Below are 25501 nucleotides of genomic sequence, written 5' to 3'. Positions count from 1 at the left end.
ACCTCCACAGCTCTCTGGGGTAGAGAATTCCAAAGATTCACGACCCCGAGAAGAAATTCCTCCTCATCTCCATCTTAAATGGGCGCCCCCTTATTCTGAAACTATGCCCCCTAGTTCTAGATACACCCACTAGGGGAAACATCCTCTTAGCATCCACCCTGTCAATCCTCCTCAGAACCTTATATATGTTTCAATAAAATCACCCCTCATTCTTCTAAACTCCAATGGAGTATAGGCCCAACCTGCTCAACCCTTCATCCCAGGAATCAACCTAGTGAACCTTCTCTGTACTGCCTCCAATGCAAGGATATCCTTCCTTAAATATGGAGACCACAACTGCATGCAGTACCCCAGGTGTGGTCTCACCAGCGCCCTGTAAAGTGGCATCAAGACTTCCCTACCTCTTGCAATAAAGACCAGCATTCCATTAGCCTTCCTAATTACTTGCTGTACCTGCATGCTAAGTTCGTGCATTTCATGTACTGGGACCCCCAGATCCCTTTGTACCACAGCATTTTGTAGTCTCTCCATTTAAATAATAATTTGCTTTTTCATTCTTCATTCCAAAGTGGATAACCTCACATTTTCCCATTGTACTCCATCTGCTAAATTTTTGCCCACTCACTTAACCTATCTATATCTCTTTGCAGACTGTGTCCTCACAACTTGCTAACCCACCTATCTTTGTATCAACAGTAAATTTGGTTACAGTACACTCGGTCCCTTCATCCAAGTCATTAATATAGATTGTAAATAGTGGAGGCCCCAGCACTGATCCCCATGGCACCCCACTAGTTACTGGTTGCCAACTGGAAAATGACCCATTTATCCCGACTCTCTTTTCTGTTAGTTAGCCAATCCCCTATCCATGCCAAAATATTACCCCCAACCCCGTGCGCGCCTATCTTGTGCAGTAACCTTTTATGTGGCACCTTATCGAATGCCTTCTGGAAATCCAAATACACCACATTCAATTAGTCATGGCCGATTAAAAAGGAACAATTCTCAGTTCAGCAGATAAAAAGTGAATGCCTGAAAAGGAATGTTCAAAGATCCCAAGCCCTAGTTACAGTAATGCACTATTAAACTCACAAAACAGTGCATCAGAACACTACCCCACACAGCAGCTCCTACATAAGAAATAGGAGGAGTAGGCCATTTGGCCCGTTGAGCCTGCTCCGCCATTCAATAAGATCATGGCTGATCTTCTACCTCATCTCCACTTTCCCCATATCCCTGGATTCCCATAATATTCAAAAATCTATCGATCTCAGTCTTGAATATAATCAACGACTGAGCCTCCACAGTCCTCTGGGGGTAGAGAATTCCAAAGATTCACCACCCTCACTGAAGAAATTAACCTGCATGTTAACTTTCAGTGATTCGTGTACAAGGACACCCAGGTCCCTCTGAACACCAACATTTGCCAATCATTCACCATTTAAAAAATACTCTGCTCTTCTATTTATCCTACCAAAGTGGATAACTTCACATTTCTCCACATTATATTCCATTTGCCATGTTCTTGCCCACTCACTTAGCCTGTCTATATCCCCTTGAAGGCTCCTTGCATCCTCATCACAACTTACATTCCCACCCAGCTTTGTATCATCAGCAAATTTGGATATATGACATTTGGTCCCCTCATCCAAAACATTGATGTAGATTGTGAATAGCGGAGGCCCAAGCACTGATAATGGAACCCCACTCGTTACAGCCTGCCAACCCAAAAATGACCTGTGTATTCCTACTGTTTTCTGTCCGTTAACCAATCCTCAATCCATGCTAGTATATTACCCCCAATCCCATGAGCCCTCATTTTGTTTAATAACCTCTTGCGTGGCACCTGATCGAATGCCTTCTGAAAATCCAAATACACTACATCCACTGGTTCCCCCTATCTATTCTGCTAGTTACAAACTCAAAAAACTTGAACAGATTTGTCAAACACGATTTCCCTTTTATAAATCAGTGTTAACTCTGCCTAATCCTAATCCTATTACTATTTCCTAAGTGCCCCGTTACCACATTCTTAATAGATTCCAGCATTTTCCCTACTACTGATGTCAGGCTAACTGGTCTGTAGTTCCCCATTTTCTCTCCCTTCTTTAATAGTGGGGTTGCATTTGCTACCTTCCAATCTGTGGGAACCGTTGTAGAATCTATGGAATTTTGGAAAATGACAATCAATGCATCCAGTCTCTATTGCCACCTTTCAAAACCCTAGGATGTAGGCCATCAGGTCATGGAGATTTATTGGCTTTCAGTGCCATTAATTTCTCTAGTACTAAGTTTTTACTAATACTAATTTCTTCAGTTCCTCATTCTCACTAGAGCCTTGGTTCATCACTTTCCAGGAAGTTTTTTGCAACTTCTTTCATGAAAACAGATAAAGTATTGGTTTAATTTCTCTGCCAGTTCCTTATTCCCCATTATAATTTCTCCTGTCTTAGCCGGTAAGGGACCCACATTTATTTACATACCTATAGAAGCTTTCACAGTCTGTTTTTATGTCTCTTGCTAGTTTACTCATTCTATTTTCCCTTTATCAATTTCCTGGTCCTCCTTTGCTGAATTCTAAAATCCTCAGGCATACTACTCCTTTTGGCTACATTACAAGCCTCTTCCTTTGATCTAATACTATCTTTAACTTCTCGTTAGCCACGGTTGGACCACTTTTCCTGTGGGGTTTTTGTGCCTTAAAGGAATGTATATTTGTTGTAAATTATGTATTAATTTCTTTAAATGCTAGCCATTGCTGGTCTACCATCATACCTTTTAATGCAGTTTCCCAATCTACCTTAGCAAACTCACCCCTCATACCTACGTAGTTTGCTTTGTTTAGATTGAAGACCCTAGTTTTGTATTTAACTAAATCACTTTCAAACTCAATATAAAATTCTATCATATTATCCTGATCTTGGCATCTTTCTGCTAATGCCTTCTCCAAGAGCAGGATTCCTCACCCCCACTGGGAGAAGAAAGAGTAGAGTTATCAACAATAGAATCTTACAGCATGGGAGTCCATTTGGCCCACCCTTTGCCTGTGCTGGCTCTTTGAAAGAACTATCCAATTAGTCCCACAACCACCCCCACCCCTTCTGTTCTTTACCCCATAGCCCTGCAAAGTTTTCCTTTTCAAGTATTTATCCAATTCTTTCAAAGTTACCACTGAACCTGCTTTCACCACCCTTTCAGGCAGCGCATTCCAGATTATAACTCACTGCAGAAACAAACCCATGAATTTCTCTAGTTCTTTTGCCAATTGTGTTAATCTGTGTCCTCTGGTTACTGATGCTCTTTCCAGTGGAAACAGTTTCTCCTTATTTACTCATCAAAACCCCTCACAATTTTGAGCAAGTCTATTTAATCTCTCCTTACCAAGCTCGGCTTCAAGGAGAACAATCCCAGCTTCTCTAGTCTCTCCAAATAATTGAAGCCCCTCATCCCTTTTGTTGCATGTAGACAAATTCAGAGTTCTTGCTTTGCTTCAATGAACTCTCAAAATGTTTTTTAATGTTAACATCCAATTCCAACAGTATGTACTATCACTTACACATTCAGCAGCACAGGCCCCCTCAGTCAGAACACGTTGCGATGGTACAAGGATTCCAGAAAGCTGCCATCGAGCACTGGTCTTCAAGTAATTTTCTGGTGGCCTTAAACAAAATTAAGGAGTCAACAGGCAATTGTCTCTACAATAAATTTCAGAACTTATGGTTTGTATATAGAAGCTGCAAAAGCTAGGATTTGAATTAATTGCTTTAACCTGCAGTAGCTAGTTCCACCAAAGGAAATGAAAACAGTCATGAAGGAAATTCAACAGCTTTACCTGGTGAGCCAAGTCATAAAAGTCCAGGTTAGATCCCTGGTCTGTGCAGAGTCAGCTAATCTCAGCTGGTATGGCAGTAGAAGCACTGAAATTGGCCTCAGTGCCCTTGGTTAGGGAGGGACGGAGGTAGAAAAAGGCTGGTGTACTTGTGCCCGATTGTTGGCTGAAGACGGTCACATTTGGCTGTGACGTGCACTGGAGTCTAATAGCCTGTCAGCACTCACTGTCAAGGCTCACATCTGAATAGTGATCACTTGAGCAAGATATGGAATGAGTCCTGAGCTTTCCTATGAAACTAAACCAACAGGTATCAACACCTTCTGAAGAGAAAATTACCAGGATTTTAAAAACACACCAAGCACTCAAGCAGTTCAGTCGCTTACATCCTAGTGCACAAGCTACACTTTCAATACTTACGCAAAATATATTTCCATCTAGAGTAGAGCTCATGATTTGTACAGGACTCCATGCAAATAACTAGTTGGTAGGGAGGGAGAAGGCAGTTACAAAGGTTGTGGAAGTGGAAAAATTCATACTGGTACAATAGGGTGCGTTCTTCTGAAGTTACACCTAAACATGTCTCAATGTAAAATAAAAGTGCCTCAGCCAGAAGAAACAATCAATGCTCAGTTGCTGCAGCTGCACGTGAACAGTGAGGTATTGTGAAGTTAAATGTTAGCAATGCCACTTTCTGCAGATTGAGAGTGGTAGTTTCGAGTCCTATTCTAATAATGTGGCCACTGGAACCAAAGAAATGCAGATCACCAGTGTATTTGAACATACTAAAATCACTCCATAACAGCACAAACAAGGCCACTTGAGCTCTCAGCACAAACACAGGTGGGAATTTAGGATATCAAATTTCTTTCAAAAGACTAAAGCCCATCAGAAAGTAATGTTATGGAGTAAAGAAGAATATATAAAACTAATCATTCCTGCTCCTCAAACCTTGAAAGGTGTGTGTGCAGTTGACGAAGATTCAAATTACTCTGGGAATGTCTGAAAACTCAAAGCAATCACCTATGGCATTCATCACTCAAACAATAGCTCACTTTCAACAGCTGTTGCTGAGTCAATAGGGTCACTAGTGAATGAGCTATCAGACACAACCAAGGTTGAAAGAGCAAAAAAAGTAGTAATTAGATTACATCAACTTCTGTTTTAAAAAGTTGAAGAATGGAGGAACGGAAAACTAACAGGAACTTGTATTTATTAGCACCTTTAACATAGTAATACATCCCAAAGTGTTTCTCATATTTTGTTTGTAAACACTCCAGTGAGTGTGCAAGAGCAGGTGCTAAAGACAGAGCGGCAGAGTTAAAAGCAGCAGCACCCGAGATACAAGACCAGCGGCGAGAGCGGCAGAGTTAAAAGCAGCAGCACCCGAGATACAAGACCAGCGGCGAGAGCGGCAGAGTTAAAAGCAGCAGCACCCGAGATACAAGACCAGCGGCGAGAGCAGCAGAGTTAAAAGCAGCAGCACCCGAGATACAAGACCAGCGGCGAGAGCGGCAGAGTTAAAAGCAGCAGCACCCGAGATACAAGACCAGTGGTGAGAGCGGCAGAGTTAAAAGCAGCAGCACCCGAGATACAAGACCAGTGGCGAGAGCGGCAGAGTTAAAAGCAGCAGCACCCGAGATACAAGACCAGTGGCGAGAGCGGCAGAGTTAAAAGCAGCAGCACCCGAGATACAAGACCAGCGGCGAGAGCGGCAGAGTTAAAAGCAGCTAGCTGGGAGCTGGAGCAGACAGCCCTGCGAGGGTGGTTGGCGGGGGAGGGAGGAGAAAGAGAAAAAAAAAGTGATGTCACAGGAAAGCAGGTAAGTGATTCGTTGGTGAGTATTTCCCTCTCTAAACTAGGGCATTGGTTTAAATTAAGAGGCTTGATTATAGATTAAAAACTATACATAGATAATTGAGTGATATTTCAAAACTTGAAAACCTAATTAGTTAAATAAAATATAATAGAGATGGCAGGGCAGGTGATGTGTTGCAGCTGTAGCATGCGAGAGCACCCCATAGTGATCCACAGCAACCACATCTGCAGCAAGTGCCGACAGCTCGAGGAACTTCGGATCAGAGTTGATGAGCTGGAGTCAGAGCTTCGGACATTGCGATGAATCAGGGAGGGGGAGGGTTACTTGGACACTTTGTTCCAGGAGGCAGTCATAAAGGTGAAATACTTCAAATTTAAGCCATGGTCAGCAACAGGAGGGTGTGACTACGAGCGAGGCAATTATGGGGATCCAGAAGGTAGCATTGGAGGAGCCTCAGCCCTTGCATTTGTCCAACAGGTACAAGGTTCTTGCAGCCTGTGTGGGCGAGAGCAGGGACGACGAGCACACTGACCACAGCACTGTGGTACAAGGGGCCAGTCAAGTTGGGGGAGCAAAAAGGATTGTAGTAGTGGTAGGGGACAGTATAGTTAGGGGGATAGACACTGTTCTCAGCAGCCGAGAGTGTGAGTTCCAAAGGCGGAGTTGCCTGCCCGGTGCCAGGGTTAAGGACATCTCCTCAGGGATGGAAAGGAACTTGGAGTGGGAAGGGGAGGATCCAGTTGTCATGGTCCACGTAGGCAAGACTAAGAGGTTCTGCTGGAGGAGCAGCTAGGGGCTAAATTAATAAGCAGAACCACAAAAAGGTAATAATCTCTGGATTACTACCTGAGCCACGAGCAAATTGGCATAGGGTCAATAAGGTCAGAGAGTTGAATGCGTGGCTCAAAGATTGGTGTGGGAGAAATGGGTTTCTATTCACGGGGCACTGGCACCAGTACTGGAGAACGAGGGATCTGTTCAGTTGGAACAGGATTCACTTGAACCGTGCTGGGACCAGTGTCCTGGCGAATCAAATAACTAGGGCTAAATAGTGGGGGGCAGGGTTCAGTGGAGGGGAAATTTAGAAAGTTAAAGAGAAAGGACAAGGCACTAGTGCAGGGTAGTGATAACCAGAGTGTGACAGGAAGGGACAGAGCATACAAACATAAGAGAGTGCACCAACAAATAGGGTCAGAGTAGGGAAAAATGGTAAAAAGACAGAATTAAAGGCTCTTTAACTTAATGCACACAGCATTGGTAACAAGATAGATGAGTTGACAGCACAAATAGAAATAAATGGGTATGATCTGATAGCCATTACAGAGACGTGGTTGCAAGGTGACCAAGGCTGGGAACGGATATTTGGGTATTTGGCATTTCGGAAGGATAGGCAGAAAGGAAAAGGAAGTGGGGTAGCTCTGATAATAAAGGAGATGATCAGTACAGTAGTGAGAAATGATCTTGGCTTGGAAGATCAAGACGTAGAATCAGTTTGGGTGGAGATAAGAAATAGAAAGGGAAAGAAGTCACTGGTGGGAGTAGTCAATAAGCCCCCCGCTAACAGTAGCTACACTGTAGGAGAGTATAAGTCAAGAAATAATGGGGGCTTGTAAGAAAGGTATGGCAATAATCATGGGTGATTTTAATCTTCATATAGATTGGACACATCAAATTGGCAAAGGTAGCCTTGAGGATGAGTTCATAGAGTGGATCCGGGACAGTTTCTTAGAACAATATATTGTGGAACCAACCAAGGAGCAGGTTATTTTAGATCTGGTAATGTGTAATGAGACAGGATTAATTAATGATCTCATAGTAAAGGATCCTTGAGGGAAAGTGATCATCACATGATCGAATGAGAAACTTGGGTCCAAAACTAGTGTCTTAAACTTAAATAAAGGCAATTACAAAGGTATGAAGACAGAGTTGGTTAAAGTGGACTGGGAAAATAGATTAAAAAGGTAAGACAGTAGATAAGCAGTGGCAGACATTGAAGATATTTTATAACTCTTAAAAAAAAGATATATTCCAGTAAGAAAAAGACTCTACGAGAAGGGTGAACCATCCATGGCTAACTAAGGAAGTTAAGGATGGTATCAAATTGAAAGAAAAAGGCATACAATGTTGTGAAGATTAGTGGTAGGCCAGAGGATTGGGACATTTTTAGAAACCAGCAAAGGATGACTAAAAAAAAGAAAGTAAATTGAGTGTAAACTAGCAAGAAATCTAAAAACAGACAGCAAGAGCTTCTACAAGTATATAAAAAGGATGAGAGTAGCTAAAGTAAATGTTGGTCCCTTAGAGGATGAGACTGGGGAATTAATAATGGGAAACAAGGAATTGTACCTGAGCAGGACCAGAACCAATGTCCTAGGGGGAGTGTTTGCTAGTGCTGTTGGGGAGGGTTTAAAACTAAAATGGCAGGGGGTTGGGAACCTGAGCAAGGAGACAGAGGAAAGGGAAGCAAGGATACAAAGAAAAGACAGGAAGGAGAAAAGCAAAAGTGGAAGGCAGAGAAATCAAGGGTGTAAATCAAACAGGGCCACAGTACATAAGAATTCTAAAAGGACTAAGAATGTTAAAAAATCAAGCCTGAAGGCTTTGTGTCTTAATGCGAGGAGCATTCGTAATAAGGTGGATGAATTAGCTGCGCAAATAGATGTAAACGGATGTGATATAATTGGGATTACGGAGACATGGCTCCAGGGTGACCAAGACTGGGAATTCAACATCCAGGGGTATTCAATATTCAGGAAGGACAGGAAAAGGAGGTGGGGTAGCATTGCTGGTTAAAGAGGAGATTAACACAATTGTAAGGAAGGAGATTAGCTCTGATGATGTGGAATCTGTATGGGCAGAGCCGAGAATTACCAAGGGGCAGAAAACGTTAGTGGGAGTTGTATACAGACCCCCAAACAGTAATGCTGAGGTTGGGGATGGCATTAAACAGGAAATCAGAGATGTGTGCAATAAGGGCACAGCAGTTATCATGGGTGACTTTAATCTACATATAGATTGAGCTAACCAAATTAGTAACAACACTGGGAAGGAGGAATTCCTAGAGTGCATACGGGGTGGTTTCCTGGATCAATATGTTGAGGAACCAACTAGACATCAGGCCATCTTAGACCGGGTATTATGTAATGAGAAAGGAATAATTAGCAATCTTGTTGTGCGAGGCCCCTTGGGGAGGAGCGATCATAATATGATCGAATTCTTCATTAAAATAGAGTGTGAAGTAGTTGACTCAGACTAGGTCCTGAATTTAAATAAAGGAAATGACGATGGTATGAGGCACGAGTTGGCTAGGATGGATTGGGGAACATTATTTAAAGGGTTGACGGTGGATAGGCAATGGCAAACATTTAAAGATCGCATGGATGAACTACAGAATTTGTTCATCCCTGTTTGACATAAAAATAAAACAAAAAAAGGTGACTCAACCGTGGCTAACAAGCTAAATTAGGGATAGCATAATATCCAAGGAGAGGGCATATAATTTGGCCAGAAAAAGCAGCAAACTTGAGGATTGGGAGCAGTTTAGGATTCGGCAAAGGAGGACAAAGGGATTAATTAAGAGGGGGAAATAGATTATGAGTGTAAGCTTGCAGGGAACATAAAAACTGACTAAAAGCTTCTATAGATATGTGAAAAGAAAAAGATTGGTGAAGTCAAGCGTAGGTCCCTTGCAGTCAGAATCAGGGGAATTTATAATGGGGAACAAAGAAATGGCAGACCAATTAAATACATACTTTGGTTCGGTCTTCACAAAGGAGGACACAAATAACCTCCCAGAGATGTCGGGGAACATAGGGTCTAATGAGAGGGAGGAATTGAATGGAATCAGTATTTGTAGGGAAATGGTGTTAGGGAAATTGACGGGATTCCCCAGGGCCTGATAATCTACATCCTGGGGTACTTAAGGAAGTGGCCCTAGAAATAGTAGATGCATTGCTGGTTGTCTTCCAAAATTCTATAGACTCTGGAACAGTTCCCATGGATTGGAGGATAGCTAATGTAACCCCACTATTTAAAAAAGGGTGGTAGAGAAAAAAAACGGGGAATTATAGACTGGTAAGCCCGACATCGGTAGTGGGGAAAATGCTAGAGTCCATTATAAAAGATGTAATAGCAAAGCACTTGGAAAACAGTGACAGGATCGGACAAAATCAACATGGATTTACAAAAGGTAAATCGTGCTTGACTAATCTACTGGAATTTTTTGAGGATGTAACTGGTAGAATAGATAAGGGAAAACCAGTGGATGTGGTGTATTTGGACTTTCAGAAGGTTTTTGATAAGGTCCCGCATAAGAGGTTAGCATGCAAAGTTAAAGCACATGGGATTGGGGGCAAGGTACTGTCTTGGATAGAGAACTGGTTGGCAGACAGGAAGCAAAGAGTTGGAATAAACGGGTCTTTTTCCGAGTGGCAGGCAGTGACTAGTTGGGTACCGAGGGAACTAGATGTAATATCTCAAAGTTTGCAGATGACACAAAGCTGGGTGGGCGTGTGTGCGGTGAGGAGGATGCAGAGAAACTCCAGTACGATTTGGACAGGTTGGGTGATTATACTGCATTTGCCATGCATCTGCCCAATGTGGATAAATGCGAGGTTATGCACTTTGGTGGCAAAAACAGGGAGACAGATTATCTGAATGGCAATAAATTGGGAAAAAGGGGAAGTGCAACGAGACCTGGGTGTCCTTGTGCACCAGTCGCTGAAGGTAAGCATGCAGGTGCAGCAGGCGGTTAAGAAGGCAAATGGTATGTTGGCCTTCGTAGCAAGAGGGTTCGAGTACAGGAGCAAGGATGTCCTGCTGCAGTTGTACAGGGCCTTGGTGAGACCACACCTTGAGTATTGTGTGCAGTTTTGGTCACCTTATTGGAGGAGTGATGTGCTTGCCATGGAGAGAGTGCAGCAAAGATTCACCAGACTGATGCCTGGGATGGCAGGAATGACGTATGAGGAGAGATTGGGTCGATTAGGCTTATTTTCGCTAGAGTTTAGAAGAGAGGGGATCTCATTGAAACTTATAAAATTCTAACAGGACCAGACAGACTAGATGAAGGAAGGATGTTCCCGATGGCGGGGGAGTCCAGAACTAGGGGTCACAGTCTAAGGATAAGGGGTAAGCCATTTAGGACTGAGATGAGGAGGAATTTCTTCACCCAGAGAGTGGTGAACCTGTGAAATTCTCTACCACACAGGGCAGTTGAGGCCAATTCATTAAATATATTCAAGAAGGAGCTGGATATATTTCTTGAGGCTAAAGGGATTAAGGGATATGGGGAGAAAGCAGGGACAGGGTACTGAATTTGGATGATCAGCCATGATCTCATTAAATGGCGGAGCGGGCTCGAGGGGCCAAATGGCCTACACCTGCTCCTATCTTCTATGTTAAATGGCAGAGACTTTGAACAAATATTTTGTACCTGTCTTCACATAAGACGACACTAAAAGCATCCCAATGATTGTAGATAATCAAGGGGCAAAAGGGAAGGAGGAACTTAAAACAATCACCATCATTGAAGAAAAAGTACTAGGCAAACTAATGGGACTAAAGGCTGACAAGTCCCCTGGACCTGATGGCCTGCATCCTAGGGTCTTAAAAGAAGTGGCTGCAGAGATAGTGGATACATTGGTTGCAATCTTCCAAAATTCCCTAGATTCTGGAAAGGTCCCAGTGGATTGGAAAACCGCAAATGTAACATCTATATTCAAGAAAGGAGGGTGACAGAAAGCAGGAAACTATAGGCCAGTTAGCCTAACATCTGTCATTGGGAAAATGCTGGAATCCATTGAGTAGTAACAGCAGGACATTTAGAAAATCATAATAAAACCACGTTGACTCTGCATGATTGTATGAAAGGGAAATCATGTTTGACAAATTTATTAGAGTTCTTTGAGGATGTAACGAGCAGCGTGGATTAAGGGGAACCAGTAGATGTGGTGTATTTGGATTTCCAAAATGCATTCGATAAGGTGCCACATAAAAGGTTACTGCACAAGATAAGAGCTCACGGTCTTCGGGTAATATATTAGCATGGATCGAGGATTGGCTAACTAACAACAGTGTCGGGATAAATAGGTCATTTTCAGGTTGGCAAACTGTAACTAGTGGGGTGCTGCAGGGATCAGTGCTGGGGCCTCAACCATTTACAATCCATATTAATGACTTGGATAAAGGGACCGACTGCATCATCAGAAAATTTGGCTACAGTACAAAGATAGGTGGGAAAGCAAGTTGTGAAGAGGACACAATGAATCCGCAAAGGGATATAGATAGGTTAAGTGAGTGGGCAAAAAGTTGGCAGATGGAGTATAATGTGGGAAAATGTGAGGTTATTCATTTTGGTAGGAAGAATAGAAAGCAAAATATTTAAATGGAGACTACAGAATGCTGCGGTACAGTAGGATCCAAGTGTCCTCTTACATGAAACAGTTAGCATGTAGGTACAGCAAGTAATTAGGAAGGCAAATGGAATGTTGGCCTTTATTGCAAGGGGGATGGAGTATAAAAGTAGGGAAGTCTTGCTACAACTGTACAGGGTGTTGGTGAGACCACATCTGGAGTACTGTGTACAGTTTTGGTCTCATTTAAGGAGGGATATACTTGCATTGGAGGCAGGCCAGAGAAGTTTCACTAGGTTGATTCCAGAGATGAAAGGGTTATATTATGAGGAAAGGTGGAGCAGGTTGGGCCTATACTCATTGGAGTTTAGAAGAATGAGAGGGGATCTTATTGGAATGTATAAGATTCTAAGGGGGCTTGACAGGGTAGATACCTCATGGGGGACATAGTTTCAGAATAAGACGGAGGAGGAGGAATTTCTTCCGAGGGTCGTGAATCTTTGGAATTCTCTACCCCGGAGAGCTGTGGAGGCTGTCAGTGAATCTCTACCCGAGAGAGCTGTGGAGGCCGTCAGTGAATCTATTCAAGGTGGAAATAGACAGATATTTGAGCTACAGGAGAGTGGGCAGGAAAGTGGAGTAAAGGCAAAGATCTGATCAGTCATGATCTTATTGAATGGCGGAGCAGGCTCGAGGGGCCGAATGGCCTACTCCTGTTCCTATTTCTCATGAGAGCGTAAGAATGAGAGAGGAGGCACGCCACAGATTTAGGGAGAAAATACTAGAGCTTAGGGCTTAAGCAGCTGAAGGCACAGCTGTCAATGGCAGGACGATGGAACTCATGGATGCAGAAGAAGCCAGAATAGGAGGAGCGCAGAGATCGTGGAGGGTTGTAGGGCTGGAAGGGGTTGCAGAGATAGGGATGGGTGAGACAATGGAGGAATTTGAAAACAAGGATGATAATTTTAAAAATCGAGGAGTTGCCAGACCAAGTAAAGCAAGACATTGCACAAGATTTTGGGAATGAGGGAGTTAATGGGAGAATTTGCAATGAGTTTTTGATTTGAAAGCAAAGAGTAATTTGAATCTTAATTTGAAAGGATAAGTATATGTAGGGAGTAGAAACAGCATGCAAGACTGTAGCTTAAGGAGGAATTAGAGAGCAAGTTCAAAGTACTCACTGTATCAACACCTTGTGCTTTCTATCTTGCAGGAAGGCTAAAGATGGATATCGGAGTACACTTTGGGAGAAGAGGGATGGCAACAGTAAACTAAAAGTAACATTTTATCTATTTTTCTATATTAGCTGGTCAGACACTCACTTGTTCTCCTGGTTTTCAGTATCTGCATTCTCATCAAAAATGCAGAAAGGGACTGGTGCAGGTGGCAACTCCAAGAATGGAGGCATCAGGGCTGGAACTGAATTTGGATAGCTTTTGTCAGCTAGAAAGAGAAATAGCATTTTGTTACAATACATCTCACTACCACGCTGGTTACTGCTCAAGTCACCACACATTTATTGCTACGCGAGCCGTCACCTTCCTCTTTGAGGAGTTGTTGAGATACCGCGGGCAAACTTGGGAGTCGAGACCAGAGTTGGTGAAACACAACTGCTTTAATCTACATCATGGCAAAGAGAGACTGGAAAAGCCCGCGCAACCACTTAAATACTCCCTAGACAGGAAGTGCTCCCGGCAGCCTGTCCCTGCGGGAAACAAGTTGCTGGAGGAAAGGGCCCCCGGCTGGGGGAGTCTGCTTAAACTGTCCGTGCCGCCGTGAGTGGATTATGTCCAGTGGTGGCGTGTCGCCACAGAGCTCCCCCCAGAATCCGCTTAGGAGGGGTGGACGAGTCGTGACGGTGGTCTAATGGAGCGGCTCTGAGTGGTCGCCGGTCTAGTTGGTGGGGCCGGGCGGTTCGCTGCCGGCTGTGCTGGCTTGCTAGCGGGACGGCCTCTAGTTGGAGGTCGGGCCACGGGGACCTGTTCCCCTGGTTCTGTGTGTGCTGGTTTGAGCCGGTCGATGGAGACTGTGTCGACCCTGTCGCCGAGTCGCAGCTTGAAGACCTTGTCCCCGGTTTGTAGTACCTCGTACGGTCCGTCGTACGGGGGTCGCAGGGGTCCACGTTGTGTCGCACGAAGACGAAGCGTGCCTGCTGTAAGTTTGGCGGGACGTGAGGTGCGAGTTCGCCGTGTCGGTTGACCGGAAGTGGGGCGAACTGTTGAGCGGAAGAGAAAGAGTCGAGCCGCTGCTGTTCGGCCGACCAAGGCGTGGTAGCCTCCGGGAGGAATTCGCCTGGTATGCGCAGCTGTTGTCCGTAGACTAACTCCGCTGCCGAGGACTGGAGGTCTTCCTTGACCGCGGTGCGTAGGCCTAGTAGCACCCACGGTAGGCGGTCAGTCCAGGTACTGTCCTGCAGGCCGGCGCGGAGTGAGGCCTTGAGTGATCTGTGGAAGCATTCACACAGCCCATTGGCCTGCGGGTGGTACGCCGTGGTTCGGTGGAGCGTCACCCCGAGGTTGCGTGCTGTGGCCGTCCAGAGTTCGGAGGTGAACTGGGCGCCTCTGTCGGCGGGTACGCCGAACCTTGCGACCCAGGTGTTAACGAACGCCCGGGCGATGTCGGCTGTGGTGGTGGAGGTCATCGGCACTGCCTCAGGCCAGCATGTGTAGCGGTCGACCATCGGGAGGAGATAAGTTTGGCCTTGCGATGGCGGCAGAGGACCGACGATGTCGACGTGTACATGGTCGAAGCAGCGGCTGGGTACCTCGAAGTCTCCCAGGGGTGCTTTTGTGTGCAGCTGTACCATAGCCCGTTGGCAGGCGGTGGCCCAAGTCCGAACATCTTTGCTGAGGCCGCGCCAGATGAAGCGCTGGGAGAGGAGTTCGACGAATGCGCGGGAACCCGGATGGGAGAGCCCGAAGATGCGGCGGCGCCGCCAGGTTGCAGGGACGACCGGCCTGGGTTGGCCGAGTGAGACGTCGCAAGTGACTGCCGTGGCTTCGGGCCCGTGCGCGACCTTGGCTAGGCGTAGCCCTGGCAGGCTGGTAGCCGCCGAGAGGAGGTCTGGGTCCGTGAGCTGGGTCGCTGCTAGTTGCGCGTAGTCGACCGCGAGGTGATTCGCGCAGATGGCGGGACGGGAAAGGCAGTCGGCGACAACGTTGTCTCTACCGGAGACGTGCTGGATGTCCGTAGTAAACTCGGGCACGAGCTGGCGTTGCTGCCTAGCGGACCAGGGTTCGGTGTGCTTGGCCATCGCGTATGTGAGCGGCTTGTGGCCCACGTACGCGGTGAAGGGGCGGCCCTCCAGGAGGAACCTGAAATGGCGGACCGACAGGTGGAGCGCAAGGAGCTCGCGGTCGAAAGTAGAGTATTTGACCTCCGGGGGGCGCAGTTGGCGGCTGTAGAAGGCAAGTGGCTGCCACGTGCCATCGAACCACTGCTCGAACACGGCTCCGACCACGTGGTCGGAGGCGTCGGTGGTGAGCGCGACCCGGGCATCGGCCCTTGGGTGCGCGAGCAGGGCGGCGTCGGCGAGCGCGTTTTTGGTGGCGAAGGCGGCTGACGTGTCAGTGGTCCAGGCTACGGCCATCTTGCCGGATTTACCTCGGAGGGAGTCGTATAGGGGCTTCATGAGGGCTGCTGCTCTGGGGATGAACCTGTTGCAGAAGTTCACCATCCCGAGGAACTCCTGGAGGCCCTTGATGGTTTTGGGGCGGGGGAATTGCTGGACAGCCTGCACCTTGTTGGGCAGGGGGACGGCCCCAGCAGGGGTGATGTGGTGGCCGAGAAAATCGATATCAGGTAGGCCGAATTGGCACTTCGCCGGGCTGAGGATGAGCCCGTGTTGGGCTAGTCACCCGAACAGGATGCGAATGTGTTGGAGGTGTTCCTGTTGGGAGGAGCTGGCCACGAGAATGTCGTCTAGATAGACGAATAGGAAGTTCAGGTCCCGGAGGACTGACTCCATAAGGCGCTGGAAAGCCTGGGCTGCATTCTTGAGGCCGAAGGGCATCCTCAGGAGCTCGAACAGGCCGAATGGGGTGATGACGGCCGTTTTGGGGATGTCCGCGGGGTGTACGGGGACTTGGTGGTAACCGCGCACCAGGTCGACCTTGGAAAAGACGGTTCGTCCGGCCAGTCGGGCCGAGAAGTCCTGGATGTGCGGCACCGGGTATCGGTCAGGGGTGGTGGAGTCGTTGAGGCGGCGGTAGTCCCCGCAGGGGCGCCAGCCTCCGCCGGGCTTGGGGGCGATGTGGAGGGGCGAGGCCCAAGGGCTGCTGGAGCAGCGGATGATGCCGAGTTGCTCCATGGTGGTGAACTCGGCCCGCGCGATTTCCAGCTTGGCCGGGTTGAGTCTGCGGGCGTGGGCAGAGACCGGGGGGCCGGTGGTGGGGATATAGTGCTCCACACCGTGTTTGGCAGCTTTGGCCGAAAAGGTCGGGTTAGTGAGGGCGGGAAACTCGGCTAGAAGTGCCGAGTAGTCGTCCGTGGCTCTGGCGAGGCAGTAGGTCGTCAGGCCGGCCGAACGGGCCGGGGTGAATGCGCCAGGGATGGGGGCTGTAGTGTTGATGTCGACGAGGCGGTGCCTCGGAATGTCGACAAGGAGGCCGTGGGCGCGTAGGAAGTCGGTGCCGAGGAGTGGGCAGAGGACCTTGGCTGTGAGGAACTCCCAGCGGTAGCGGCGGCCTGCGAGGTTGAGCGTGACCATGCGGGTGCCGTATGTGCGGATGTCAGAGCCATTGGCTGCGGCCAGCGTGATACCCCGTGCGCCGTGTTGGATTTCGAGGGCGGAGGTGATGCTGTGCTGGGCTCCTGTGTCGCACAGAAATCGGCGGTTGGTGCTGTCGTCTGTGACATACAGTAGGGGCCCCTTTTGCCCCGCGGCCATCGTGGGGGCCCGTGCGGGGGGGGGGGGGTTTGAAAGTGCACGGTGGCGTGCAGCGTTGGGCCCTAGTGCCAAAATGGGTGTGGTAGTAGCAGTGACCCGGAGTGGAAGGGCGGTCGGGCCTTGTGGGCCGGGGAGACCGCGTGGTCGTTGCCGTGAGGTCGGGCGCGACGTCTGCGCAGAGAGCAGCCGGTCGGCCTTTTCGGCTATCTCATTCAGGTCCGTGGAGCCAGACTCCACAATGAGCGGGCGGATGCTGGCGGGGAGCTGCCGAATGAAAAGCGTGCGAAAGAGGGTGCCAGGGTTTTTGTCGTCCGAGAGGGATAGCATGTGGGAAAGCAGGTCCGACGGTGAAGCGTCACCAAGGCCTGGGAGGTCGAGGAGTTGGCAGTTGCGCTAAGAGGGCGCCTGAAATTTTTTAAGAAGCGCGGCCTTCAGATGTTCGTACTTGCCTTCCACTGGTGGATCCTGCAGCGCTGCCCAAACCTTGGGGACTGTGGCGTAGGTGAGAGGGGCGACAAGGTAGTCGTACTTCGTGGCGTCGACTGTAATGCTTCTCAGCCGGAATCTGGACTCGGCTTGAACGAACCAGGCCTTGGCCAGGTCCTCCCAAAAGTCCGGTAGTTTAACCGTGACTGCATTTGTATCCGCCATGCTAGCTTAGGATTCGTCCTGAGCGTCAGGGTCACCAGTGTTGAGATACCGCGGCAAACGTGGGAGTCGAGACCAGAGTTGGTGAAACACAACTGCTTTAATCTACATCATGGCAAAGAGAGACTGGAAAAGCCCGCGCAACCACTTAAATACTCCCCAGACAGGAAGTGCTCCCGGCAGCCTGTCCCTGCGGGAAACAAGTTGCTGGAGGAAAGGGCCCCCAGCTGGGGGCGTCTGCTTAAACTGTCTGTGCCGCCGTGAGCGGATTATGTCCAGTGGTGGCGTGTCGCCAGAGTATTCATATTGCTTTATTCAGGTACAAAAGGTTTCTCATAGGCGGTGAAAGGCCAACTGTTGGTAAAATAATCAACATACTGTTCTATAATCAAAGACCAAGTCACCCTGATGCAAGCAGGCTCACAACAAGACTTTAAAAAACATACCAGTCAGCAATGTGAAAACCTAGTTTTGTATACTAGACGGTTGGGAACCCCTAAAGCCGAAGTACTGTAATCTTGCTATTCCAAACCAGAATATTCCCTTACCATGGACCCAATTATAGCAGGTGGCAGACTCAAAGGCCAAGAGGTGAACTTTCAAAGCTTTTGCGTGGATACAATTGACCAGGGGGGTGTCTAGTTACAGAAAAAAAATGATCACGTTGCTTCAGCTCAGGATAGTTGGTGGATGGGAGACATCTTAAGTGCAGTTTATGTATTACGGCCAAGCACCACTGGTCAGCACTTGAAACCATAAGATTACTAAAATTGCCCATGTACTGTCCAAACCCTGGTCCATCTCCCTTACCACATTTCATAAACTGGGCTTCATATTCCATGTCATCTTTGTTGCAAGCACTAGATACGGCACCCAGATTCTCAAATGGATTTTGATCGCTCATTTGGGAACAAGCAACTGAGGCATGGAACATGTTGTTTATGGCATCTGCAATAGAAAAGTATGAATGTTTATAAGGTAAAAAATGGCCTGCAGAGTAGACTAGTTACCTTGTATTTTCACATCTGAAAACAGCATTGCTTGAATAAAGAGAATCCAACACAGTGAAACATATATTGAAATCGGAAGCATGCTTCAAGTACTAGCTTCGAATTTGTTGCACTAATACATCAGGTTAAGAGACTGGAGTTGCAGCATTATTTCCATGTGAACCTTGCCGTTCTCAACTATCATGAAGGAAAAGTAGTTGCAACACTCACTTTCACACCAAAAACCTTGAACTTCCAAGCAACGCCCATTGTGTTTCCGCTAAGTTATTTATGCCAGAGCTGGCTGAGTGGTAGAAAGATAATGAACTGCTGTGCAGCGCCAGAATTCTCAGAACAATCCACCTGAGACACAGGACTAGACCACCTTCCCACTTCATGCTTGTAAGTTGAAAGGTGTGGGAGGGATAAAGAAGACATTACTCAAATTGTGCTCCCACTACATGTGTATTGAAGAGCTCAGTTGGAACAGAGGAGGTGATGCTAGTAAATCTTTAGAAGTCAAATTAAAATACTACAAAACACAGGTAGTACATAAAAGTGAACTCACTACCACTACATTCTGGATTTACAATAAACAGATTTTAAAAAATCAATTACAATAGTGAGTGTTGCAAAAACAATCAAAAGTAGGCGAATGACAAATCAGCTTGAAATTTATTTAAACTTCCATAGATAACCAGACAAACCCATGTCAAAAGGTAGTGAATTGTGCCTGTTCAGGACAGTTTTCCACAACAATGTCCTAGAACCAAAGGGGCAGGCCATTAGATTTAATGAGTTATAAGCCAGATTTAGTTAACAGCCTAATAGTGCGTGAACATTATCTAATAGGGATTATAATATGATAGAGTTCAACGCAGTGTTTGAAAGGGAGAAACCCAAAACTTTTTAAAAATTCATTCCTGGGATGTGGGCTTGGCTGGCAAGGCCAGCATTTATTGCCCATCCCTAATTATTGGGAATGGTAGTGTATTGATTTCTTTGTGGGTTCAATGACGAGACATTTATGAAATGTCTTTTAATCTACAGTCTGTTCAACTCTTTATACAGCATTTCAGGAGACACCATGCTAGTGATGCATCTAGAACGAAACTGAAACTAAACTCCTCTGCTTGTCTCTCACATGACCTCTGCTGGTCAGGCATAAGTAATCAATACATGCAAACATGCTAGTAAGACATGATAATCAAACAGGCAAATAACATCACTATTTGCTGATATCATTACAGGTAGCATAATGGTTATGTTACTGGACTAATAATCCGGAGACGCGAATTCAAATCCCATCACAGCAGCAGTGGAATTTAGATTCAGTTAATTAAATAAATCTGGACTAAAAGCAGCTGGTATCAGTAATGGTGACCATGAAACTATCGGATTGTCGTAAAAACCCATCTGGCTCACTAATGTCCTTTAGGGAAGGAAATCGGCAGTCCTTACCTGGTCTGGCCTATATGTGACTCCAGACCCACAGCAATGTGGTTGACTCTTAACTGCCCTGTGGAATGGCCTAGCAAGTCACTACGAAAAATCAAGAATAAAACCGGACGGGCCACCTGGCATCGACCTCGGCACTGGCTTCGGATACAACGGCACACCCAGCCCAGCTGACCCTGCAAAGTCCTCCTCACTAACAACTGGGAACTTGTGCCAAAATTGAGAGAGCTGTCCCACAGACTAGTCAAGCAACAGCCTGACAGTCATACTCACAGAATCATACCTTTCAGCCAATGTTCCAGATTCCTCCATCACCATCCCTGGGTATGTCTTGTCACACCCTAACCCGAGGTGGCAGCACAGTGGTATATAGTCAGGAGGGAGTGGTCCTGGGAGTCCTCAACATTGACTCCAGACCCCATGAAGTCTCATAGCTTCAGGTCAAGCATGGGCAAGGAAACCTCCTACTGAACCTCCTTCAGCTGATGAATCAGTACTCCTCCATGTTGAAGCAGCACTGAGGGAAGGGTGGGCACAGAATGTACTCTGGGTGGGGGCCTTCAATGTCCACCACCAAGAGTGGCTCGGTAGCACCACTACTAACCGAACCCTGAAGGACATAGTTGCAAGACTGGGCCTACAGCAGGTGGCGAGAGAACCAACAGAAGGGAAAAACCTACTTGCCCTCATCCTCACCAATCTACTTGTTGCAGAGACATCTGTCATGACCGCATTGGTAGCAGTGGCCACCGCACAGTCCTTGTGGAGACAAAGACCTGTCTTCACACTTAAGACACCCTACATCATGTGTGCTAAATGGGACACATTCTGAACAGATCTAGCAGCTCAAAGCTGGGCATCCATGAGGCGCTATGGGCCATCAGCAGCAGAAGAATTGTATTCCACCACAATCTGTAACTTCATGGCCTGGCATATCCCTCACTCTACCATTACCATCAAGCCAGGTGACCAACCCTGGTTCAATGAGGATGCCAGGAGCAGCACCACCCACACCTAAAAATGAGGTACCAACCTGGGTAAGCTGCAACACAGGACTACATGCATGCTAAACAGAAGCAGCATACTATAGACAGAGCTAAGTAATCCCACAACCAAAGGATCAGATCAAACCTTTGCAGTTCTGCCACATTCAGTCATGAATGGTGATGGATAATTAAACAACTAACAGGAGGAGCAGCCTCCATGAACATCCCCATCCTCAATGATGGCGGAGCTTAGCACGAGTGCAAAAGACAAGGCTGAAGCGTTTGCAACCATCTCCAGCCAGAAGTGCCGAGTGGATGATCTATCTCTGCCTCCTCTGGAGGTCCCCACCATCACAGTTCCAGTACAGCAACATCACTGGCATCTACCCGACAATGTAGAAAACCACCCAGGTAGGTCCTGTCCACAAAAAAACCAAACCGGACAAATCCAATCCGGCCAATTACCACCCCATCAGTCTACTCTCAATCATCAGAAAAGTGATGGAAGGCGACGTCCACAGTGCTATTAAGTGGCACTTACTCACCAATAACCTGTTCACTGATGCGCAGTTTGGGTTCTGCCAGGACCACTCTGCTCCTGACTTCATTACAGCCTTGGTCCAAACATGGACAAAAGAGCGGAATTCCAGAGGTGAGGCGTGAATGACCTCTGGAAGCTCTCTTGCTGGAGATAGTTGCCTGGCACTTGTGTGGTGCAAATGTTGCTTGCCACTTGGGCAGTTTTCTATATTGTCAGGTAGATGCCAGTGTTGTAGCTGTACTGGAACAACTTGGCTAGAGGCACGGCTACTTCTGGAGCACAAGTCTTCAGCACAACAGCTGGGATGTTGTCGGGGCCCATAGCCTTTACTGTATCCAGTGCACTCAGCCGTTTGATATCACGTGAAGTGAAATTGGCTGAAGACTGGCTTCTGCGACGGTGGGGACCTCAGGAGGAGGCAGAGATGGATGGAGATGGTTGTAAAGGCTTCAGCCTTGTCTTTTCCACTCATGTGCTGGGCTCCGCCATCATTGAGGATGGTGATATTCATGGAGCCTCCTCCTCCAATTGGTTGTTTAATTGTCCACCATTCATGACTGGATGTGACAGGACTGCAGAGCTTTGATCTGATCCACTGGCTGTCGGATCACTTAGCTCTGTCTATAGCATGCTGCTTCTGCTGTTTAGCATGCATGTAATCCTGTGTTGCAGCTTCCCCAGATTGGCACCTCATTTCTAGGTACTCCTGGTGCTGCTCCTGGCTACTAAGATTCCAGATTTAGGTACAGCCGACTTCAATGGGATGAGACAGAGACTATCTACAGTAAACAGGACAAATCTATTAATGGGCAAAAACAAAAGATCAGTGGAAGGTGTTCCAAAGAGAATTTAAAATGACAACCAGTTTATACCCCTAAGGAGCAAGAGCTCTACTTGCCAAAAAAACAGCCCTGGTCAACTAAAGAGGTAAGTGACAAGATTAAACAAAACATACAAGGATGCAAAAAAAATGTATAGATCCTGGCGTATGGGGAGAGATTCAAAGAACAGCAAAGGGTATATTTAAAAAAAAACACTTGCAAGGGATATCAAAATTAACACAAAATAATAACCAATTATTGGGGGGGAAAAAGGTGAAGAGCAATGTGGTCCCCTTAAAACCTGATAATGGTGATATTATAAATAAAAATAAGGAAGACGTTAAATTATTATTTTGCGTCGGTAGAAGTGGATAGTGTGCTGGACAAGCATAATAACGTAAACAAATTAACAGTAATGACGATAATAGCACTACAGAGTGAAAAATCCCCAGGATCAGATGGTTTTTATCTTGGGGGTTTAAAAAGTAGGAGAGAACATTGCAGATGCCCAAAGATCTTCAAAAATTCTCTATTCTGGAACTGTTCCTTTAGATTGGAAAACCAGGGAATTAGAGGCTAGTTAGCCCAGCATCTGTTGACGGTAATTACTAGAGTATATAATTAAGGATAGAGTGACTGAACAGCTTGAAAATTCTCAGCTGACGAGAGAGCCAACATGGATTTGTAAAGGGTAGGTCATGCCTGATGAAACTGATTACATTTTTTGAAAAGTTGACTAAAGTAGTGGAGAGATGGTGTTATTTATATGGACTTCCAGAAGGCATTCAATAAATTCCCTCATGAGTGTTACCTAAAGTTGAAGCTCATGGAATGGAGGGCAAATTATTGACCTGGTGTTGAGATTGGTTGAGCAGCAGGAGACAGATAGTAGGGATAATGGGCAGGTACTCTAATTGGCAGGATGTGACTAAAGGCATCCCGCAGGGATCTGTGTTGGGGCCTTAACTATTCACTATTTATTAACTACTTAGATAATGGGATTGAGAGCCATATATCCAAGTTTGCCAATGACAAAGGTAGGCGGCATTGTAAGCAGCATAGATGGAAGCATAAAATTACAAAGATATTAAGATTAAGTGAATGGGCAAAACTATGACAAATGGATTTTAATAAAGGCAAGTGTGAGGTTATCCACTTTGGGCCTAAAATGGATAGACCAGAGTGCTTCCTAAATGGTGAAAAGCCAGAACCAGTGGAGGTCCAAAGAGACTTATGGGTTCACGTACATAGATGACAGGTACAAATAAATAATCAAAACGGCCAATAGAATGCTGGCCTTTATATCTCGAGGACTAGAATACAAGGGGTTAGAAGTCATGCTCCAAGTATAAAAAGCCCTGGTTAGACCACACCTGGAGTAGTGTGTTCAGTTTTGGGCACCACATCTTAGGAAGGATATATTGGCCTGAGAGGGAGTGCAGCGTAGATTTACCAGAGTGATATCTGGACTTCAAGGGTTAAATTACAAGAGATTACAAACGAGGGTTGTATTCCCTGGAATTTAGAATAGTAAGGGATGATTTGCTCAAAGTTTGAGATATTAAGAGAAACAGATAGGGAGGATAGAGAACCTATTTCTATGGGAAATCTATGACTAGGGAGCATAACCTAAAAATTAGAGCCAGGCCGTTCAGGAGTGAAGTTAGGAAACACTGTTTGGAACTCTTCCACAAACAGCAGTTGACGCTGGGTCAATAATTTAAAATCTGAGATTGATAGATTCTGTTGGGATTCCAATGGGACTGCACTCACCTGGTTTCATTACCATCTTTCCAGCCATAACCATAGAATCACCTGCAATGGCTTCTCTTCCTGATCCCACACCATCACCTCTGGTGTCCCCCAAAGATCTAGACTTGGCCCCCTCCTATTTCTCATCTACATGCTGCCCCTTGGTGACATCATCTGGCAATGCAACTTGAGTTTTCACATGTACGCTGAAGATACCCAGCTCTGCCTCTCAAACCCTCCGCCATCTCTATACTATCAGACTGCTTGTCCGACATCCAGCACTGGATGAGTAGAAATTTCCTTCAATTAAATATCGGGAAAACCGAAGCAATTGTCTTCACTTCACGCCACAAACTCTGTTCCTTTCCACTGATTCAATCTCTCGCCCCGGCAACTGTCTAAAGCTGACCAAGTCTGTTCCCAGCCTTGGGGTCATATTTGATCACAAATTGAGCTTCCTACCTCAACCATTCTAATCACTAAGACCACTCATTGCCACCTTCATAATATCGCCTGTTCCACCCTTACCTCAACTTATCCGCTGCCAAAACACTCATCCATGCCTTTACATCACTTCTTGACTTCACTGTTCCAATGCACTCCTGGCCAGCCTTCTTAGTTCTACCCTCCATAAACTTGGTCATCCAAAACTCTACCGCCTATGTGCTAAGTCGCACCAAGTCCTGCTTACCCATCCCCTGTGCTTGCTGACCTACACTGACTCCCAGTTGAGCAATGCTTAGATTTTAAAATTCTCATCCTTGTTTCAAATCCCTCCATGGCTTCACCCCATCTCATTTCTAATCTCCTCCAGCCCCGTAAGCCCCCTTCTGCATTCTGCCTATTCTGGCCTTTTGAATATCCGATTTTAAATACTCCACCATTGGCAGATGTGCCTTCAGCTGCCTAGGTCCCAAGCTCTGGAATTTCCTCCCTAAATCTCCCCTTCTTTAAGATGCTTCTTAAAACCTACCTCTTCAACCAAGCTTTTGGTCATCTGTCCCAACAGCTCCTTATATGGCTCTGTCAATTTTTTTGATAACACTCCTGTGAAGCGCCTTGGGATGTTTTATGTTAAAGATGCTATATAAATACAAATTGTTGTTAACCAAAGGTATTAAGGGATATGGAATTAGGTCATAGATCAGCTATTGAATGGCAGAATAAGCTTGAGGGGCTAAATGGCCTACTCCTGTTCCTATGTAACAACTACAATAATAGGCTCTCCTGAGAGGTGCCCGTCACCCATTTTTCTGCCAGTCAGCCTTGGCTCAGTGGTAATACTCTCTCCATTTAGTCAGGTTGAACATTTACTCCTCACTCCAGAGATTTGAGCACAATCCAAGCTGATTCTTCAGCGCAGCACTGAGAGAGTGCTCCACTGTCAGAGGTGCCATCTTTTGGATGAGACGTTAAA

At 46.4% G+C, this 25501-nt stretch overlaps 1 protein-coding gene across 1 annotated transcript in view; it reads right to left on the bottom strand.

Moving 5' to 3' along the window:
* The window catches only part of bub1ba (BUB1 mitotic checkpoint serine/threonine kinase Ba), an 86103-nt gene that overhangs the window by 47858 nt on the left and 12744 nt on the right, over positions 1 to 25501 (bottom strand). The window contains exons 5-7 of the mRNA XM_086002326.1: positions 18348 to 18485; positions 13324 to 13444; positions 3557 to 3659 (exon numbers count right to left, since the gene is read on the bottom strand). Of these exons, the coding sequence (XP_085858452.1) occupies positions 3557 to 3659; positions 13324 to 13444; positions 18348 to 18485 (362 nt within the window). The remainder of the gene's footprint in view (positions 1 to 3556; positions 3660 to 13323; positions 13445 to 18347; positions 18486 to 25501) is intronic.

The sequence above is a fragment of the Somniosus microcephalus genome, chromosome 12 (genome assembly GCF_052327205.1).
Source record: "Somniosus microcephalus isolate GS21.2 chromosome 12, FLI_Smic_1.0, whole genome shotgun sequence".
NCBI classification, from domain to species: domain Eukaryota; kingdom Metazoa; phylum Chordata; class Chondrichthyes; order Squaliformes; family Somniosidae; genus Somniosus; species Somniosus microcephalus.
The sequence above is the reverse complement of the archived record's forward strand: the minus strand, read 5'-3'. Positions and strand labels throughout refer to the sequence as shown.